This window comes from Ursus maritimus (genome assembly GCF_017311325.1).
Source record: "Ursus maritimus isolate PB19 chromosome X unlocalized genomic scaffold, ASM1731132v1 scaffold_X1, whole genome shotgun sequence".
In the NCBI taxonomy this organism is placed as follows: Eukaryota; Metazoa; Chordata; class Mammalia; order Carnivora; family Ursidae; genus Ursus; species Ursus maritimus.
The window spans coordinates 50,467,876-50,484,457 of NW_024423319.1; the positions used below are offsets into that span (position 1 = coordinate 50,467,876).

General features: G+C 34.7%; 1 protein-coding gene across 2 annotated transcripts in view; it reads right to left on the minus strand.

The window, feature by feature from the left end:
- Nucleotides 1-16,582, minus strand: part of DIAPH2 (diaphanous related formin 2) — a 1,070,037-nt gene that overhangs the window by 354,376 nt on the left and 699,079 nt on the right. For both annotated transcript variants that reach the window (XM_040630182.1, XM_040630183.1), the window contains one exon: nucleotides 2,962-3,086. In XM_040630182.1, coding sequence (XP_040486116.1) covers nucleotides 2,962-3,086 — 125 coding nt within the window. The remainder of the gene's footprint in view (nucleotides 1-2,961; nucleotides 3,087-16,582) is intronic.

The window sequence follows — 16,582 nt, forward strand, 5'->3', positions numbered from 1 at the left end:
TTTTTTTTTTTTTTGACATTTCCTTTAAAAAGGTCTGGATTATCCCTTATAAATCTGATTATATTTTATATGCATGCTCTAAAAAGGTGATTTAATGTTATTTAAGTTCCTGAGAAGATTTTTTAAAAAAGATTTTATTTATTTATTTGTCAGAGAGAGAGAGAGAAAGACAGAAAACAGCAGGGGGAGCGGCAGGCAGAGGGAGAAACAGGTTCCAGGACCCTGGGATCATGACCTGAGTCGAAGGCAGGCACTTAACCAACTGAGTCACCCAGGCAACCCCCTGAGAAGATTTATATGAAGAAAAATTTAATAACCACAAGCACAGCCTACCACTGTTTAACATTATCCCTTCTGAAGTGCTAATTAAAAGTAGGAGTTGCGACTATATGGTCTTCATTGTCTCTAGCTATATTCTGTGATTCAATATGTACCTACTGAGTGCATACATGTTGCTACGTGCTACATATTATGATGGGCATAGAGAAATTAACAGGCCAGATACGATTGATCTTGACCATGGAGACAGCAAGACAGAGAAGCATGTAAATGCCAGACTGTCAGTGGCCTGAGGTCAAGTTTTCCATCTTGTGCACTATTATATTTTCATGGTCTGGCAATGCCTAGCACATTTTAAGTGTTCAATCAATATTGTGAAAGAGTGAGGGTGAACATAAGGTGCTGTGGAACTTAGCTCAACCTGGAGATTTGGTGAAGATTCAACCTGCATATTCAGTTGGTCTCTGGCCATCATGCCATTGTTGCTAACTATAGCACTGGTGCTCTTGTGCCTGTAGTTACTCAGTTTAAAGTTTAGTGACCTCAGTCAAAACAAATTATTGGCAGGGGACAGAAACATCAGAAAAATCATCCACTACAAAGAATCCTGGATAAAAAATAGAATCGTGGTTCTAATTTTAAAAACATAATCAAGCATTCCACTTTAAAATACTCTTCTCTTATGGAATTGCCAGAAGAGTAGAAAAATACTAATTAGGCACCAGAATTCATGTCACATAAATACATATGAAGATCATGTATTTTGTTTGTAATTTTCTAGAAGATTAAAACTCTCGATGGGTGCCTATGGAGTCTTCCAAAGCAAGAATAATTTGAGCAACAGTTCTATCATTGTAACTGATTAACTTGGAGTTTTTAACCAACTCAACTCAATATTCTAAACTTTTTACCTAAAATAAATTGCTGTATATTTTATTTTGTTTTTCAAAAAAAAATATGATATGCAAAGTAAGAGCCCCATACATTTTAATATAGTTTGCAATCCCCTTGTGGACAAACAGTCACACTTTAGTGCCACTTAAATGAAGAATAACCATTCATCTGTAAAATACAGATACAGAAGGCTCTGGATTTTCATTTTAAAGTGCTTAATTACCTGCATAAAGACAGAAATAAAATAAAGAGTCTAGGCCAAGTTCATGAGGGTTTGAAATTACTTTTTTTTTCTAAATGAACAACAAAGCCTCCTCAATGTTGCAAGCTGTTGTGTGGCCACAAGCCAATCGAAGAAGGAAATGTTAAAAAGAACAAGAGGATAAGGAATTAAATTCAAATATATGAGGCAAGAACCAAAATCAAAAGCCAAAAGATGTAGGTGGTGTTGTTCCCAGCCACAGGACAATATGACATGCTTGTAAGAAAAATCTAATCAGCAATAAAGTCAAATCTTCACATTAAGGATCCAGATGTGGGAAGTTATATAACTCAAGGTTATTTTTGAGGATTTCCTGCCTCCAGTCACCCACAAACTTATGTTTCCAGTATTCCTATTTATTAAAGTACTCAGCATCACTAACGGACCACATAAAACACAGTATTAATTCATGAATCCAAGCCTTAGAATGAAAAACTATTTTTCACATAAATCTAAATTGCCATTCTCAAGTAATTTGAGTTCAGTACCATAATTTCTAAGTTTGGCAGGAAAGTAAGCATACTACAGAAGAAAAAGGCAATAGATTTAACCTTGAAACAAGGTGACTGCTATACGGTTGTTGAAAGAATTTACTTATTATCAGATAAAGAATTTATAGTATTTATTCCCTATAGAGATATAAAATGGTGATCAATCAGCAGTTCAAGATATTTATTTAAACCTACAGGAGGAGGATATGACTTTAACTTTTGAAAACCAAAATAGAAAAAAAAAAAAGAAAAGCTCTAATGTAGGTTATCTTTAGATGGCAGATTTAACTTTAAATAATTCAAGCTAAATGCTATTTCTCAAATTCTTCTTTCATATATTTCTGTATTTTGTATGAATATACTATACATAAAACAGGGGTTTAAAAAGATCTATTTAGAAGGAAATGCTTTATGTTATATAGATAGCTACCACAATTTATTTAAACACATAATCTACTGATCAATTCATCTATCCATCCATCCAGGCATCCATTTTACCTATCCTTCCCAATCTTTTCAGTCTCCCGATAGTAGTCATCCTCTGATTGCCCTTGAATATGCATGTGTGCCCTCAGGAAATGCCTGTACACAGGCAAAGAGGAAAAAAAAGTCTCTGACCAAAAACTCTTATGGTGATCATTTCCTTTAAACAATTGGTTACATAAGAGGATTCTTTGTTTTGTTCTGGGTCTAATCAAGCCTTGTAAGACTTACTTACCTTGCATATCTGGTGGGCCTTCAAATGAAATGCTTCTCTGAGACATGGCATTTTTTCTCACATAATTGTTTCCTTGCCTACTTTACCTGGTTCCAAACACTGTGAACTAAAATTTATGCTACTGATATAAAAACAGCCCATACACAAATTCACCCAGACAGCCTGAGTAGGTAGACTGGTAAGTTTAGAACCAACCACACAGTAAATACACAGGTGCGCGTGCACACACACACACACACACACACACACACACAGTGGCAGAGAAAGAGAGAGAGAGAGGGGGAAACTAATAAATAAAATGCTTAAATAAAGGATATTGTCATCTTCTCCACAAACTTATCATGTTGATTTTCTGTTTCGGGGAATTTCTTGATGTCACGTTCCAGATTAATAATTTGTTGTTCCATTGCTGTAAGGTTGCTCTTGAGAATTTGAGCTGAAACTAAAGAACAATGTGCAAAGTGTTTAGAGTAGTTTACCAAATATTCCAAAAAACAACTAAAAGAAAACAGTATCATTTAAAGTATTTTCTAATGTGCAGAATAGTTCCATGAAGTCAACTCACATTTTTCTGAATTACTGCTCATAAAAATTCTACTCTCCATGAAATAAGTGAAAATGTGTAATATAATACACCAAATCATCATGTTTAATATGAGAATGTCACCATTTTATTCAGCCATTAGTTCAAATGAAGCCATTTCTATTTAAATTTATTGATGGAATTCCTAATGTTTCATTCTTTAAAATCTAATTTGAAGATTAAAGAGAAACCAAGGTTCAAAGAGATCTTACTTTATTGATGCATGTTCTTGGCTATATAAATGATATAAAGGTAAATTATAAAAAGGGTTCAAGTATTTTTCTTTTGTTGAAATATCCTGATTTTTATAAACCAACATCTATGATAAAAGTTCTTGTCTTAACTTTTCGTATGCATAGAGATGTGAAAAATTACTGTTGATACATAAAGGGAATTTAGAGCAAACTCCAGAGAATACACATGCACATACATACCCACAAAGCTTCAGGGTGCTCTCAAACACTATCATTAGTTGCTTTACCCCTAACATTGTCTGTACTTTTTTCTCTCCTCATTGACAACCAATAATTTTAAGTATTGTATTCAAACTGCTCCTAAGTACATGCACATTTTCCAGATCTCTTATGATGCCCTCTCTTCACAGTGTTAGTTTTTAAATGTGTACTATTTTATAGATATTCTATTACTGAATGACTGCCAATTATAAATGAAGACACTTCTATCAATATCAATACATTTGGCAGAGTTCTAGCTGAAAAGACAAGGTTAAGTATTAGAATTTAATAGGTTAGACTGTGACATTCGTTTTTAAATCCAGGCTCTGAAACAGTGTTCTTTTCATTAAAGGACTGTGAAACAGAAAAAGGGTAATATTACAATTTTTTTTTAAGTAAATTTTGATCTCATTCAGAGGCATATCAGAATTGCAATGAAAAATTCAAGAGACTGACAAAATCAACCTTCGGGCAAATTTGAGCCAAACTCTTCTGATACAAAATCATCACATTGACACCCACACCTTTATAACTCAAGAAGGAGAAATTTGCCTTAAATATACATGGAAGTTCAAGAGACTGAAAATCAAACACCAACACTAAAGACAATTTTTTTCATTAATCTGTCAATTCAAATAACTCTTTCCAATTAAGTTCTACTTGTTTAGCTCTGACAAGCTTGGAAATTATTCTTTATCAGAGAAGTCTGAGGTTTGTCTTGCCAAAAATTTCCTTGCTTGCTTTATTTAAAGGATGAGTTTGCTGTGGAGGAAATTATTTTCTCTTACTTTAAAACTAAATTTTTTTCACTTGCATTTTTCCAGTAGAGTTTCAGTAATTATTCAAAAGGTTTGTTCTTCCCCATGTGCTTGATTGAAAAATTGAAGGTAGGAAGTTCACAAGTTAGTTATGTCATTTAGGTTACATAAAAGAAATAAACTCATGATAACGTTCTATAATAAACAAAATGTGCCCAAAGGCCAGGTTTAGGTCACAATAGTAATCCCACCACTAGAAGAAATAGTAATTCCAGTAGTAAAAATGGGATGGTGACAATGATTCATCTGATTGCTCAATAAAAATAGCCTAATCGAGTTCTATGCACACAAAAGTCTAGATATCTCAAATAACAAGAGACAGTATTTTTTAATCAAGTTGAATTCTGAATAAAGCAGTATTTGCCAGACATCTGTCCTCCTCAATTTCATATGTCAAATCCTAAATCCTCCATAAGTCCCTCCAGAATTCTAGTCCAGATTCTCTACCATTTATAGGCACTTTTGTGTGTTCAAGTGATCTTCCACATATCACCTTCCACTTTGATAATAATTTTTGTTTTGTCCGCATAAACACAGAGCCTCCATTATAAAATCTCAAGCTACATAATGGTAAGATCTGTATCCAATACTTCGCTTTCCACTCTGTATTTGTCATACATAATACTCAATAAATGTTGGATGATTATGCCTATCTCAAAAAGTTCTGGTTCAGATTTAAATTTGTGCTTTTTTTCAGTTTCTTTTTTTAAATAAGCTTTTGTCTAAATTCCGGTTAGCTAACATACAGCGTAATATTATTTTCAGGTGTACAACATAGTCATTCCACACTTCGATAAAACACCTGGTGCTTTTCAGCACAAGTGCACCCCTTAATCCCCATCACCTGTTTAACCCATCACCCCACCCACCTCCCCTCTAGTGATCATCAGTTTGTTCTCTATAGTTAAGAGTCTTGTTTCTTTCTTTTTTCCTCTTTGCTTATTTGTTTTGTTTTCTGGCCCTAACCCTAACTCTGGCCATAACCCTAACACTCTAACCTTAGATTCGAGAAGCAAAAAGATACACGCACACACACACACACAGACTATTAATCATAAAAAGAATGAAATCTTGCCATTTGCAACAACATGAATGGAGCTAGGGAGTATTATGCTAAGTGAAATAAGTCTATCAGAGAAAGACAAATACCATATGATTTCACTCATATGTCAAATTTATGCCTACTTCTGCAAATGAATGTGCATACAGAGGTTAGACACAATCATAATGATTGGAAGTTACCATATCAATTACTAGTGAGTATGAAAAAGAAGCAGGAAGTTGAAGTATGTCTAATAATATGTAAAGGTGGCTGGGATTGCAGGAGATGCTTAGATAAACAGGAAAGTAAGGAACTGGGATAAGGAAGAGAAGGAAGGGATACCTTTGTTAGGCTCCTTTGTCTTTCGCTCTAATAAATTAGTAATATGTCTAAACAAAATAAAATAAAATATTGGAGATGTACTAATCCAAGGATTCTAGCTCAGATACAATTTCATGGTTGCATTAAATGAACAATACAATTATTTAAAATGTATATCCTTCAATCTATGGAATTATGGTATCTTAGACTTAGAAGTGACACTAAACGGGATTTGGACCAGCCTCTCAAATTTTAAAAACTCAGGTTATACAGTGTCATAGTCTACATTCTTAGAAAATAGGACCGAAGACAAAGCTTGCCTTATTAGGGGTGAAGGTGGGGTATAATCAGAGGGAAATGGGCATGAAGGAAAAGGGAAGAAAGTTAATACAAGAGAGTAAGTTACTGAACTGGCCATAGCTTTACAAAAATTACAGGTGGTTGCTTAGAGTCCCAGGTTGTCTCTATCAGGGCCAACTTCATGGGCATGTGACCTATGCAATCACTCCATGCTTAGAAGGGCCCGCCCTACACTTTGTTTAATGCTTTCCTGTCACCATTTTGAAATTCTTATTTTAAATGGGTCCCTGCATTTTCAGTTTTCACTAGGCCCTACAATCATGTAATCAGACCTGGTCTCTAGATAGGATAAATGAAACAACAGTAATTTGGAAGAGTTAGTTAAAGTTCACCTGGTGGTGCCTTCTCATTTTCTATTCTCTCATTAGTAAAATTCTGTTTTCAAGAATGTTAACTTCCCATTTTAGATGGGGAGCAAGACAAATGGCCCAGGCTTGGAGGTGGGGGGTTGCCTAGAAGGGGTGCTCAGTGGATCTACAGTGGTATATAAATTAGATACAGAACAGAGGATTCACTACACCCAAGTGGCTTATTCCCTAGACAGTTGATATAATTAGAAAAAATTTTGTTTACTTATAATCAAAATCAGCCTACCTGAACTCTTACCAATTAGTCCTCATGTTGCCTCATAGCAACACTGATTAAGTTTATTCCTTATTTTACAGGAAAGGTGTCAATTCCTTATTTTATGGGAAAGGCATCACTTGCATCTTTTTTAAAGATTTATTTATTTTAGAGAGAGAGAGAGAGAGAGAGACAGAGCACAAGCATGAGCAGGAGGGGGAGAGAGAGGGAGAGAGAAACTCAGGCAGATTCCGAGCTGAGCACAGAGCCTAACGCGGGGCTCAATCTCCTGACCCTGACCTGGTCACTTGCATCTTCTCAATCTGCCCAGGCTATAAATACCCAAGTTCCTACAACTAGTCTTCCTAATGTATAAGGGTTAGTTATTACTTGAACTCTTAAGTAATAACTACCATTTAGTGAGTACTTAATATGTGTAGACATTATTCTAACTAGTTTTATGTATTAACTCATCTAATCCATACAAAACTCTATGAGGTATGTACTATGCTCAAGCAGGGCTATGATATGAGCCCAATGATATCTCATCAGGAAATTATAAATGTAAAGCAATGTCTCTAGGAACTAGAAGGCCAGAAAGTTGGAATGAATCTGTGCCCACTGGTACATACCATGTCACTTAAATTAGGGGATAGGCACGGTCTTAGGAGTCAGATCCACTTAGGTTCTAATCTCTGCCATATTAAATACTAGTTAGGTTATCTTGAGCCAGTCTCTTATTCTCTCTGGGTCTTCATTTCCTAATTTGCAAAATGAAGATAATAATACCTTCCCTAAAGTGTAGTTGTTAAATTAAAATGTTTTGCTAAAGTTTCTATCATTATACCTGGTATATAGGTGATATATAAATATTCATTTCATATTCCACCATTCTTCCCTCTTTTCCCTACCTTCTGGCAGAAAAATTCCTACTATATATGTGCCATCAAGAATTAAACAACAGTTTAGATATAATCTGAATAGCAACAACAACAAAAAAGCAGTTATTTCCTAGCTGCTAACACACTATGGTCTGATTTAATATAGTATTAGTTACCTTTCTAATCAAAAGAACTAAATATAGATTGTGTTCCCTGTTTGTAGGTTTTACAGGGTACATGGAATTTTAGGTCTGGGAACCGGTGACAATTATACTAATGAACACCCGACTTGTTAGAGACATTAGCAAGTACCAAATTTAAAAAATATTTCTGGAAATTAAAACCTGTGTGGTAGTCTGTATTCCTCTGGTGACATTTATAAGTTAGTTATTTTGGCTTTCTAGACTTGTATAAAAGATAACAGGCGCTTTTTTTTTTTTTTTTTTTTTTTTGAGCATTAGAATTAACATGCGTTTGTTTGCCTGATTATTTGCCTTAAGTACATTTGCTTCAGTCTTAAGAAGCTGTGAACCAATGTTGATTATTTAACAATTTAATTAGTTCCTAGCTGGGGTGCCTGGGTGGCTCAGTTGGTTAAGTGTCTGCTTTCTGCTCAGGTCAAGATCCCAGGGTCCTGGGATTGAGCCCCACATTGGGCTCCCAGCTCAGCAGAAAGCCTGCTTCTCCCTCTCCCTCTGCCTGCTGCTCCCCCTGCTGTGCTCTCTGTCAAAAAAATAAAACCTTAAAAAAAAATAATTAGGTCTTAGACTCCATTACTTCTAATACTGAGAGAGAGAAAGAGAGAGAAAGAGGGAAGGAGGGAAGGAGAGACAGAATGTGAGTAGTGGGTTTGGGGGGGAGGGAGGCAAGAGAGAGACCGAAATATTTTTACTGGAGCTGGGGGGAGATATAGAGTACCTAGAGTCCTAACTAAGAACGTTAAAATACCAGAGTGGGTTAGAAATGCTTGTCCCCTACATCGTCTCAGACTCAGGCTCTATTTTTGTGCCTGCCATTATTTAGTTCACTAATATAAATTAGGGAATCTTTAATGACAGAGCAAACATTTTCTGAGTAAATTCCTACTACAGGCATTTTCAATGACTGATTAGTCAGTCTGGTGGCACTTTAATTTTTTTCCTTTCATTTCATTTTTTACATCTGCTACTGAATTGCTGAATTTGAATTATAACACTAAAAATTAAATTATAGCTATCAAGTTCTTTTTTTATAGCTGCCTTCCTTGTACTCCATAAATAACCTTTTAAGCTCAGTATACTCTCTTGAGTTATATGTAGGGAGAAACTTTCCCAACAAATCTTATTTATCTACTTACTTCAGTTGAAAAATACACATAGACTTTTTTCCTGGCTTCAAGCAAACATATGAGAGTGTTCTGATCTTTACTCAAAACATTTTAAATGACAGGCATGCTTTAATTAGTAATTTTTAAGAAAAGTAAAGTATAAAATAAATATTTTAAGGAAGATTTTAAATTTAAAGGCTCTTTGATTACATATTATATAAGAGAACTGATACACATTTAAGGGAAAAAATCACAGTACTCTGGTGACAGTCTCTAGAGCATGTGCAGAGTGTGTAATTTTATGTAAATATAAAAGCTTTTCGAGAAACTTGAGGATTTTTTCCCTGAATTAAATGTTTCTATTAATTTTACCCACTGACAAAGTAACTAAGCACTTCTTACATCTTTGCTCTAAGAAAGGCCAAGTAAAAATTTACTCTTGCAAGTCTATGTGAATAGGCCCCAACATAATTATAAGCACCATAATTTTCTTTAACTGAATATATTTAGTTGAAGAATTACTATCAGCTGAGCAGCACAACATTAAAGTGACTCATCCAGAAAGCATAGTAAAAAAGAAAAGGGCATTACAAGCAACCCGGACAATAGGCACAGTTGCATTCTTTCTTAAGTGCATTTATAATAGTTTCACTTTATATAAAAATGATATTTACATGGATATTTACATGGAAATGAAGCAAATGTGTTTATAGAATAACAACAGCAAAAGCTCATTACTGTGGGCTTCTCAGTCTTTTAAAGAAAATAAGTAGTAACTGGCACCCTATTAAAAAATTCCTATAATACAAAAATCAATTAGAAAATGACTCATTCTTAGGAGAAAGAAATAATTGTTACAAAGTCACCTTAACAGAAAACACAATTTAACTAGAATCCTTATTAAATAAAATTTAAAAATATATGTCCCCAATATGTGTTCACAAAGACCATCACTTGCCCCTCTAATGTGTGCTCTTGGGGATATAAGGTGGAGTTTCTCTAAATTGGATTCATAATATGGCCCAAATGGATGCTAAGAACAGTGGGACTTCCTTAAGAAAAAACGAAAACTGTTTTATAAACATAATATAAATGTTTAACTCTAAAAAGCTCACTACGCATGTTTCAGTGTCTGGGTTCATATATTTATACAAGTCCTCAGTCTGAATGCATTTTTTTAAACTAAAAAAATGGAGCCTTCTAAGTAAAGGAACAAAAAAACCACACACGTTAACTACCTTACTACTGACTATGGAAGGTATGCCTAGAGGATAACTGGGGTAAAGGAGGCTGAAGGGGAAGTTTGAAGCCCTCTGAATAATGATTTTGCAATAAGAAAAATCTGTACCCCGACCACCAAACCACCAGCAGTGGACAGTCAAGCTACTCACGAAGAATCACAGTTCTTTTGCCTGCTGTCTTTCTGCAACTGTTATTCTGCCTGCAGCAAATAGTATGTGTGAAGTTTTAAATCAAAGGCTAAAAAGCAAACTGAAATCTCCTACTCTTGTTGACAGTCTTAGTTCAAGGCCAGGATTGGGAAATACATATGCAAGCTGAAGCTTCTATTAAGCCAAGCTGGATATAGTCGTTTTGGAATAGTTTGTTCTCATCACAAAGACTTTTTTTTTAAAGCTCAGTTGTATTCCTTACACTAAAAGATCCTTCACTCACCCACACCTCAAACTGGAATGATTTTAATGGGTCAAGTCAAGTCTTTATTGAGTTGAGTTTGGGCTATACTGAATTATCCTCCCCTAGGGATTTTATGTAAATGGATAGAGTGGTATTTTCCTCAATAGAAAAGCTTGCCAGAACCTTTAAATGCTGATAAATCCTTTATGACAATCCTATACTAATGTCTTCACTTGTCAAATCTATGTAATACATTATTTTGTCACCTTGGAAGTAGAACACTGATGGTAAAAGGGAACCATGTCACAAAAAGCTACTCAATACTGTAATAGGAGGTCTTAAAAATAAATCAGTAAAATTACGGAAAAATATGGACTATGGAGTATGCAGACTTGTTGCCTAAGCTGAGAAAGGACAAAATCTTAATTTAAGAAATCTGAAATTACAAGATTGTAAAATTTGGAATTTTGAGTATAGGTTTATATGTGTGTTTCGTTCTGAGCTATAGTAATTAATATTATTGAAAAAGTCACAAAGATAAAAACTTGTAGAAAACAACTATATTCAATATCACTAAAGTTCTGATAAATTGGGTGTGAGAAATGAAAAAAAAGATTATATAGATTGATAAACCATTTGAATACGTTCTTCCACATGCTATTTGAAAAGAATTAAAAATACAGAGTGTCATCATAAAGTTATAATGCTATGTTAAAAGAATGTTAGCCTTCTTGAGTGTACTTTTTGTGACTGTGGCCAGATTTTCCATAAACTGTATTCATGAACTCATCAGGGAAATTAATGGGACTATATGATTTGGCATAGGTATTTTTGCAATTCACTGGGTTTTTCCAGAACAAGTCTAATGCATCAAGTCCACAAGTATGTACTTATATAAAGCCATCAACTTTCAGTCAAACTGAATGCAGGTTGTCATGAAATCAATGTCAGCGCTGAGGTCATAATGTTGGAGCCATTAGAATCCACTCCACATTAGTGCTGCCCAGATTAGCAGTTCTTCTGCTTGGGAGTACCGTTACCAGTCAGATAAAAGATGCTTGGAAGAGTATAGTAAATTCATGGTTACATTTTCCTTATTCCTTTACTGACTGTGGGTACTAATAAGATTACTATATTCTCACAGATAAGAGATTGGCAATGTAAATAAAGGCAACTACAGGACACAATTATAATAATTTTCTATATTCCTCACCATAAATAGAGCAGAGTTTTATCTAGGTTTTATCATCTCATAAACCTATTATGCCTTAAATATTTTTGCTAATAACTGAACAATGGATTAATGGAGGACACGGGGTTCAAGAGGTAGATGGTATCTTCTAGAGTTGTGGGAAAGCACTGAAAGGCTGTGAGAAGGAGAGGTTGACTACATTTACATTAAAAAAAAAAAAAACAACTCTGACAGCTATGTGGAAAATGGAGGGAGGGGGGTCAATAATGGAAAAGGGGCCACGCATTAGGAACCAATTATTATGGTCTAGACAGAAGGTGATGGTGGCTTGCATTAAGGTGACCAAAGATGATTGCAGTATGTATTTTAGAGGTAGTGCCAACTGGTCTTAGGGTGGATAAAATGTGAGAGGTAAGGAAGAAGGAATTATTAAGAATGATTTCCAGGTTTCTGGCATGAATAACAGAAATGGAGACATTTAGAGATTTGTGGGGAAAGATCAAGGGTTTAGCTTGGGATTTACTTAGTTTCAACTGTATGAACCATCGGAATTGAGATTATAATTAGGAGATTGGAATATATGGGTCCCAAGCTCAGAAGAGGGGTCTGAGCTGGATGTGTGTAATAGGAAGGCATTTGCATACAGAGCCTACTTCAGAATAGTTACATTGTTTCATTACATTGCTACAATATAATTTAGTCTACAGTTAGTTTTCTGGCTGTAGAAGTCTAGGTAATAATTCCTGCATCCCTGACTCATTCTAAGTACAAATATTTCTAGATGTTGGTTAAGGTCATTTTCCTCTGGGCTATGCTTCTAATTTATTCCTATTTTTCCTCTTTGCTCTGTTTTTCTTTGAGTTACTCTAAACTTGCACAAGTACCACGGATATTCATATTAAGACGTTCCTCCCCCCAAATGTCTCGCTGTTATACTTCTCTTGAAACAAATGTTGCCAATAACAACCACACGGCTAATTGCATTTGGAGGTGGGGGGAGTAAACTAAATCAAAGAGCTCCAGACCTTTAAAGCACATAGCCATGAAAATATCCATCAGAATTTCTCCAACAGAAGCAGGAGAAATGTGAGACTCAACCATTTTCCCTTCATAGGGCACATAACTGGCACATTAACAGCGGTACCAGGGGAAGGGTTAAAGGTGGTTTAGCCGATACAGCACAACGTAGGTTTTACCATTCTTTGGTCTTCTCTCCCATTGGCTCTACTTGAGATATTCACAGTAAGCATGTCTTCTTCCTGGTTGTAGCTCCACAATCTACTTTTAGGGCACATACATTTCTAGCTTTCACTATTGATTGTTTTTCTCTGAATGGTCATTGCAATTAATTGTTGAGTTTTTATTAGTGAACTGCTCTTTTAAGGCGAACAACAATCCGTACCTGAATTTTAATCAGAGTGGAACAATAAAATTACCACTCCTGAGTGTATTGAGTGGATGGGCTTGCTGCACACATCTGCTTTAGTTCCCAAGTCAGTAATTCTATTGCTGCCCTGGATGTGATAAAGTCCATCTAGCAGCTCTACATTATATATATTTTTAAATGAATCTAGGTTTCTATCCATTTCAAAAAGTCCATTATCATCCCTCCAGTGAGCCAGCAAGTTACATTCGCAACTGTAATTTCTAGACTTTAGTATTCTAAAATAAAGATTAACAATTATGGTCCTTTTGCCCCTTTTGCCAACTTGTAAATGATTTGTTTACCTTCTTTGGAGCCAGTAATAGATAAGAAAACTCAAATAAGAAATTTAACTAAATGGTCATTACATTTAACCTGGAACAACTAGAAATTAACCTTCATGATGTAGGTCTATTGTAATTTCTCACCAAATTCAAAAGCACTTACTATTTCGGTATCAAATATGGTTGGATGCCTAAAAGTTGCAGAATGATATTTTTTAAGATGTGATCACGAGAAATTCTAACCATGACACATGACCAGATGTCATGTTGGTAATACTTACTGACAAAATATATTTAGCCCTGGACATCACATATGTTCTTCCCAAAACAGTTTTTCTAGTAGTTCAAACTGGACAATCATTATAAAACATGTTTCGATATTTGAAAAAAATTGCATTCAACCAAAATTAACATTAATTTAGACAATGTAATAAAACACACCTAGCAGACAGAGTGTCCAGCACATAGAAAGTGCTGACTAAATGTCATTTAAATCTGATCTGGAATTTGAAAAATATGTACTACTAAATTGTCCTCCTAAAAACGCACATCTAAGTTGGTCAATAATGGCATCATCAAACTTGGTTCCACACTATGCTACATTTATCCTTTATTTTTTTTAATAATAACATTTTTTTATTATATTATGTTAGTCACCAAACATCCCTGGTTTCTGATGTAAAGTTGTATGATTCATTAGTTGTGTATAACACCCAGCGCACCATGCAATACGTGCCCTCCTTACTACCCATCACCGGCCTATCCCATTCCCCCACCCCCTCCCCTCTGAAGCCCTCAGTTTGTTTCACATTTATCCTTTAAAAACCAAAACCTGACTTTTCTACCACAAGGCTTAAAATACTTTAATAATCCAGTGGTATGCTAAGGTAGAAAAAGACATGGCCTTTGAAGTCAGACACACCTACTTGGAGTTCTTTCTCCACCATTTATTGTGTGATTCTTGGCAAATCACTTACCCTTTGTGAACCTTAGTTTCCTGATCTGTGAAATGGGAAAAACAATACTAACCCCATAAGGTTGTTATGAGGATTACACAAAATAATATATATACAAAGCTCTTGTCATAAAAAGTAGCATATTATAAAACGAGATACATGTTAATTCTTTTTGTGATCCTGTCATCTACAGGATCAATACATGTAAAGCACTTCAATGTAGGACTCCATCTCCTTGTCGCTGATTTCCATTTAAGGCATTCTCCCGTACTTAGTGCTTCTGAATACTCAACAGCTGGTTCATGTCTTCCTTCTTTGGCTCACATTTCCTGGACTCTCTTTTTGTTACCCTGGCATGATGAACCCCCATCATCATTATTATTACTATTCTTCTTCCTTTTCTTCTTCTTCTTTTTAGAATATAAGCAACTTTTAATTATTTGTTTGTGGAAGTTCTAAACATAGTTTTTATTGTTATGATAGTTATACATGTACATAGTTTAAATAGCCAAATCGTTCTACAAGTCTGGTTATGAAAAAAAGCAATTTCTGCCTCCCATCCCCATTTCCCACTTCCCAAAGGCATTTGATTTCTTTTGGCAGATTTAAAAAAAAAAAAATCCTCTATATTGTTAAAAAAAAAAAAAAACTAATATACTATCTCTTACTTTGTTGTTCCCTCCAGCTTTATTGAGATATAATTGACACATAATATTATGTAAGTTTAAGAGTATGATGTGTTGATTTGACACATTTATGTATTGCAAACTGATTATCACCATAGCATTAGTGAACACTTCTATCCCATTGCATAGTTACCATTTTTTATTTTGTGGTGAGAACATTTAAGATCTACTCTCTTAGCAACATTCAACTATAGAATACCATACTATTAGCTATAATTATCATCATGTATATTAGTTTCCCAAACTTGTTAATGTTATAACTGGAAATTTTTACCCTTTGACCAATATCTTTCCATTTCTCCCATCCCTCAACCCTCATTACTACCATTCCACTCTCTGTTTCTCTGGAATTTCCATTCTTCTTGGGGTCAATTCCTTTATGAAGTTTTTCATGACACCTCTATATGTGGTAACTCCATTCTCAGTGCTCCTATAGTACTTTTGATTCTTTATAGACTTTTTCACTGTATTCTAATAGTTTATATGGCTACTTCTCTCAAGAGAAATTTAGTTCCTTAAAAGCAGAGTGAAACATAAAAATATCTTCCTATTCTCAGCCTCTAACACTGTACCCACAAAGGTAAGTGCTAAATAAATTTTGTTTGAACTGAGACACCATTTCTCTCATTTATCCAATTAGCAAACACGGTTTTTAATGTGTCGAATACCTTATACCACTGACGGCACAGTTACAGGAACACTCACGCAATGCCAACAGGAAAAAAATTATAAATTTTCTAGGAAAGAATTAGATAGAGGCTTACAAATATTCATAACCTTTGACAGTAATACTAGTTGTTAAAAGCTGTTTTTAAGAAAAAGCCTGAAGTAGAAACCAGGATTTTTGGCCATAGAAAATCATATGATCTTATTTCAAATAGCATAAAAATTCAAGTCTAGAGGACCAGCAATAGGAAAGCGATTAAGTAAAAACTTTAGTGCAATGAAATGAACGATAATTAAAGAATAATGTGAAATTCATAAAAACTTTGTAATAACCGAGGAACACTTGTGATCTCTTTGACATCAAATAAAAAAATCATACAGAAGTTTATATATAGTAGGATCTTAACTGTGTATTTAGTTTTATTTTTTTTATTTTTTATTTTTTTAAAGATTTTATTTATTTATTTGACAGAGAAAGAGACAGCCAGCGAGAGAGGGAACACAAACAAGGGGAGTGGGAGAGGAAGAAGCAGGCTCCCAGAGGAGCAGGGAGCCTGATGTGGGGCTCGATCCCAGAACTCCGGGATCACGCCCTGAGCCGAAGGCAGAAGCTTAATGACTGAGCCACCCAGGCACCCCTGTATTTTGTTTTAATAATCTCTTTCTAAATAGAAAGAAACTTCCTAACTTTGAATGTTACCCCCATATCACTCACATGTTCATTCTGCATTTTATTTATTTATTTATTTATTTATTTATTTATTTA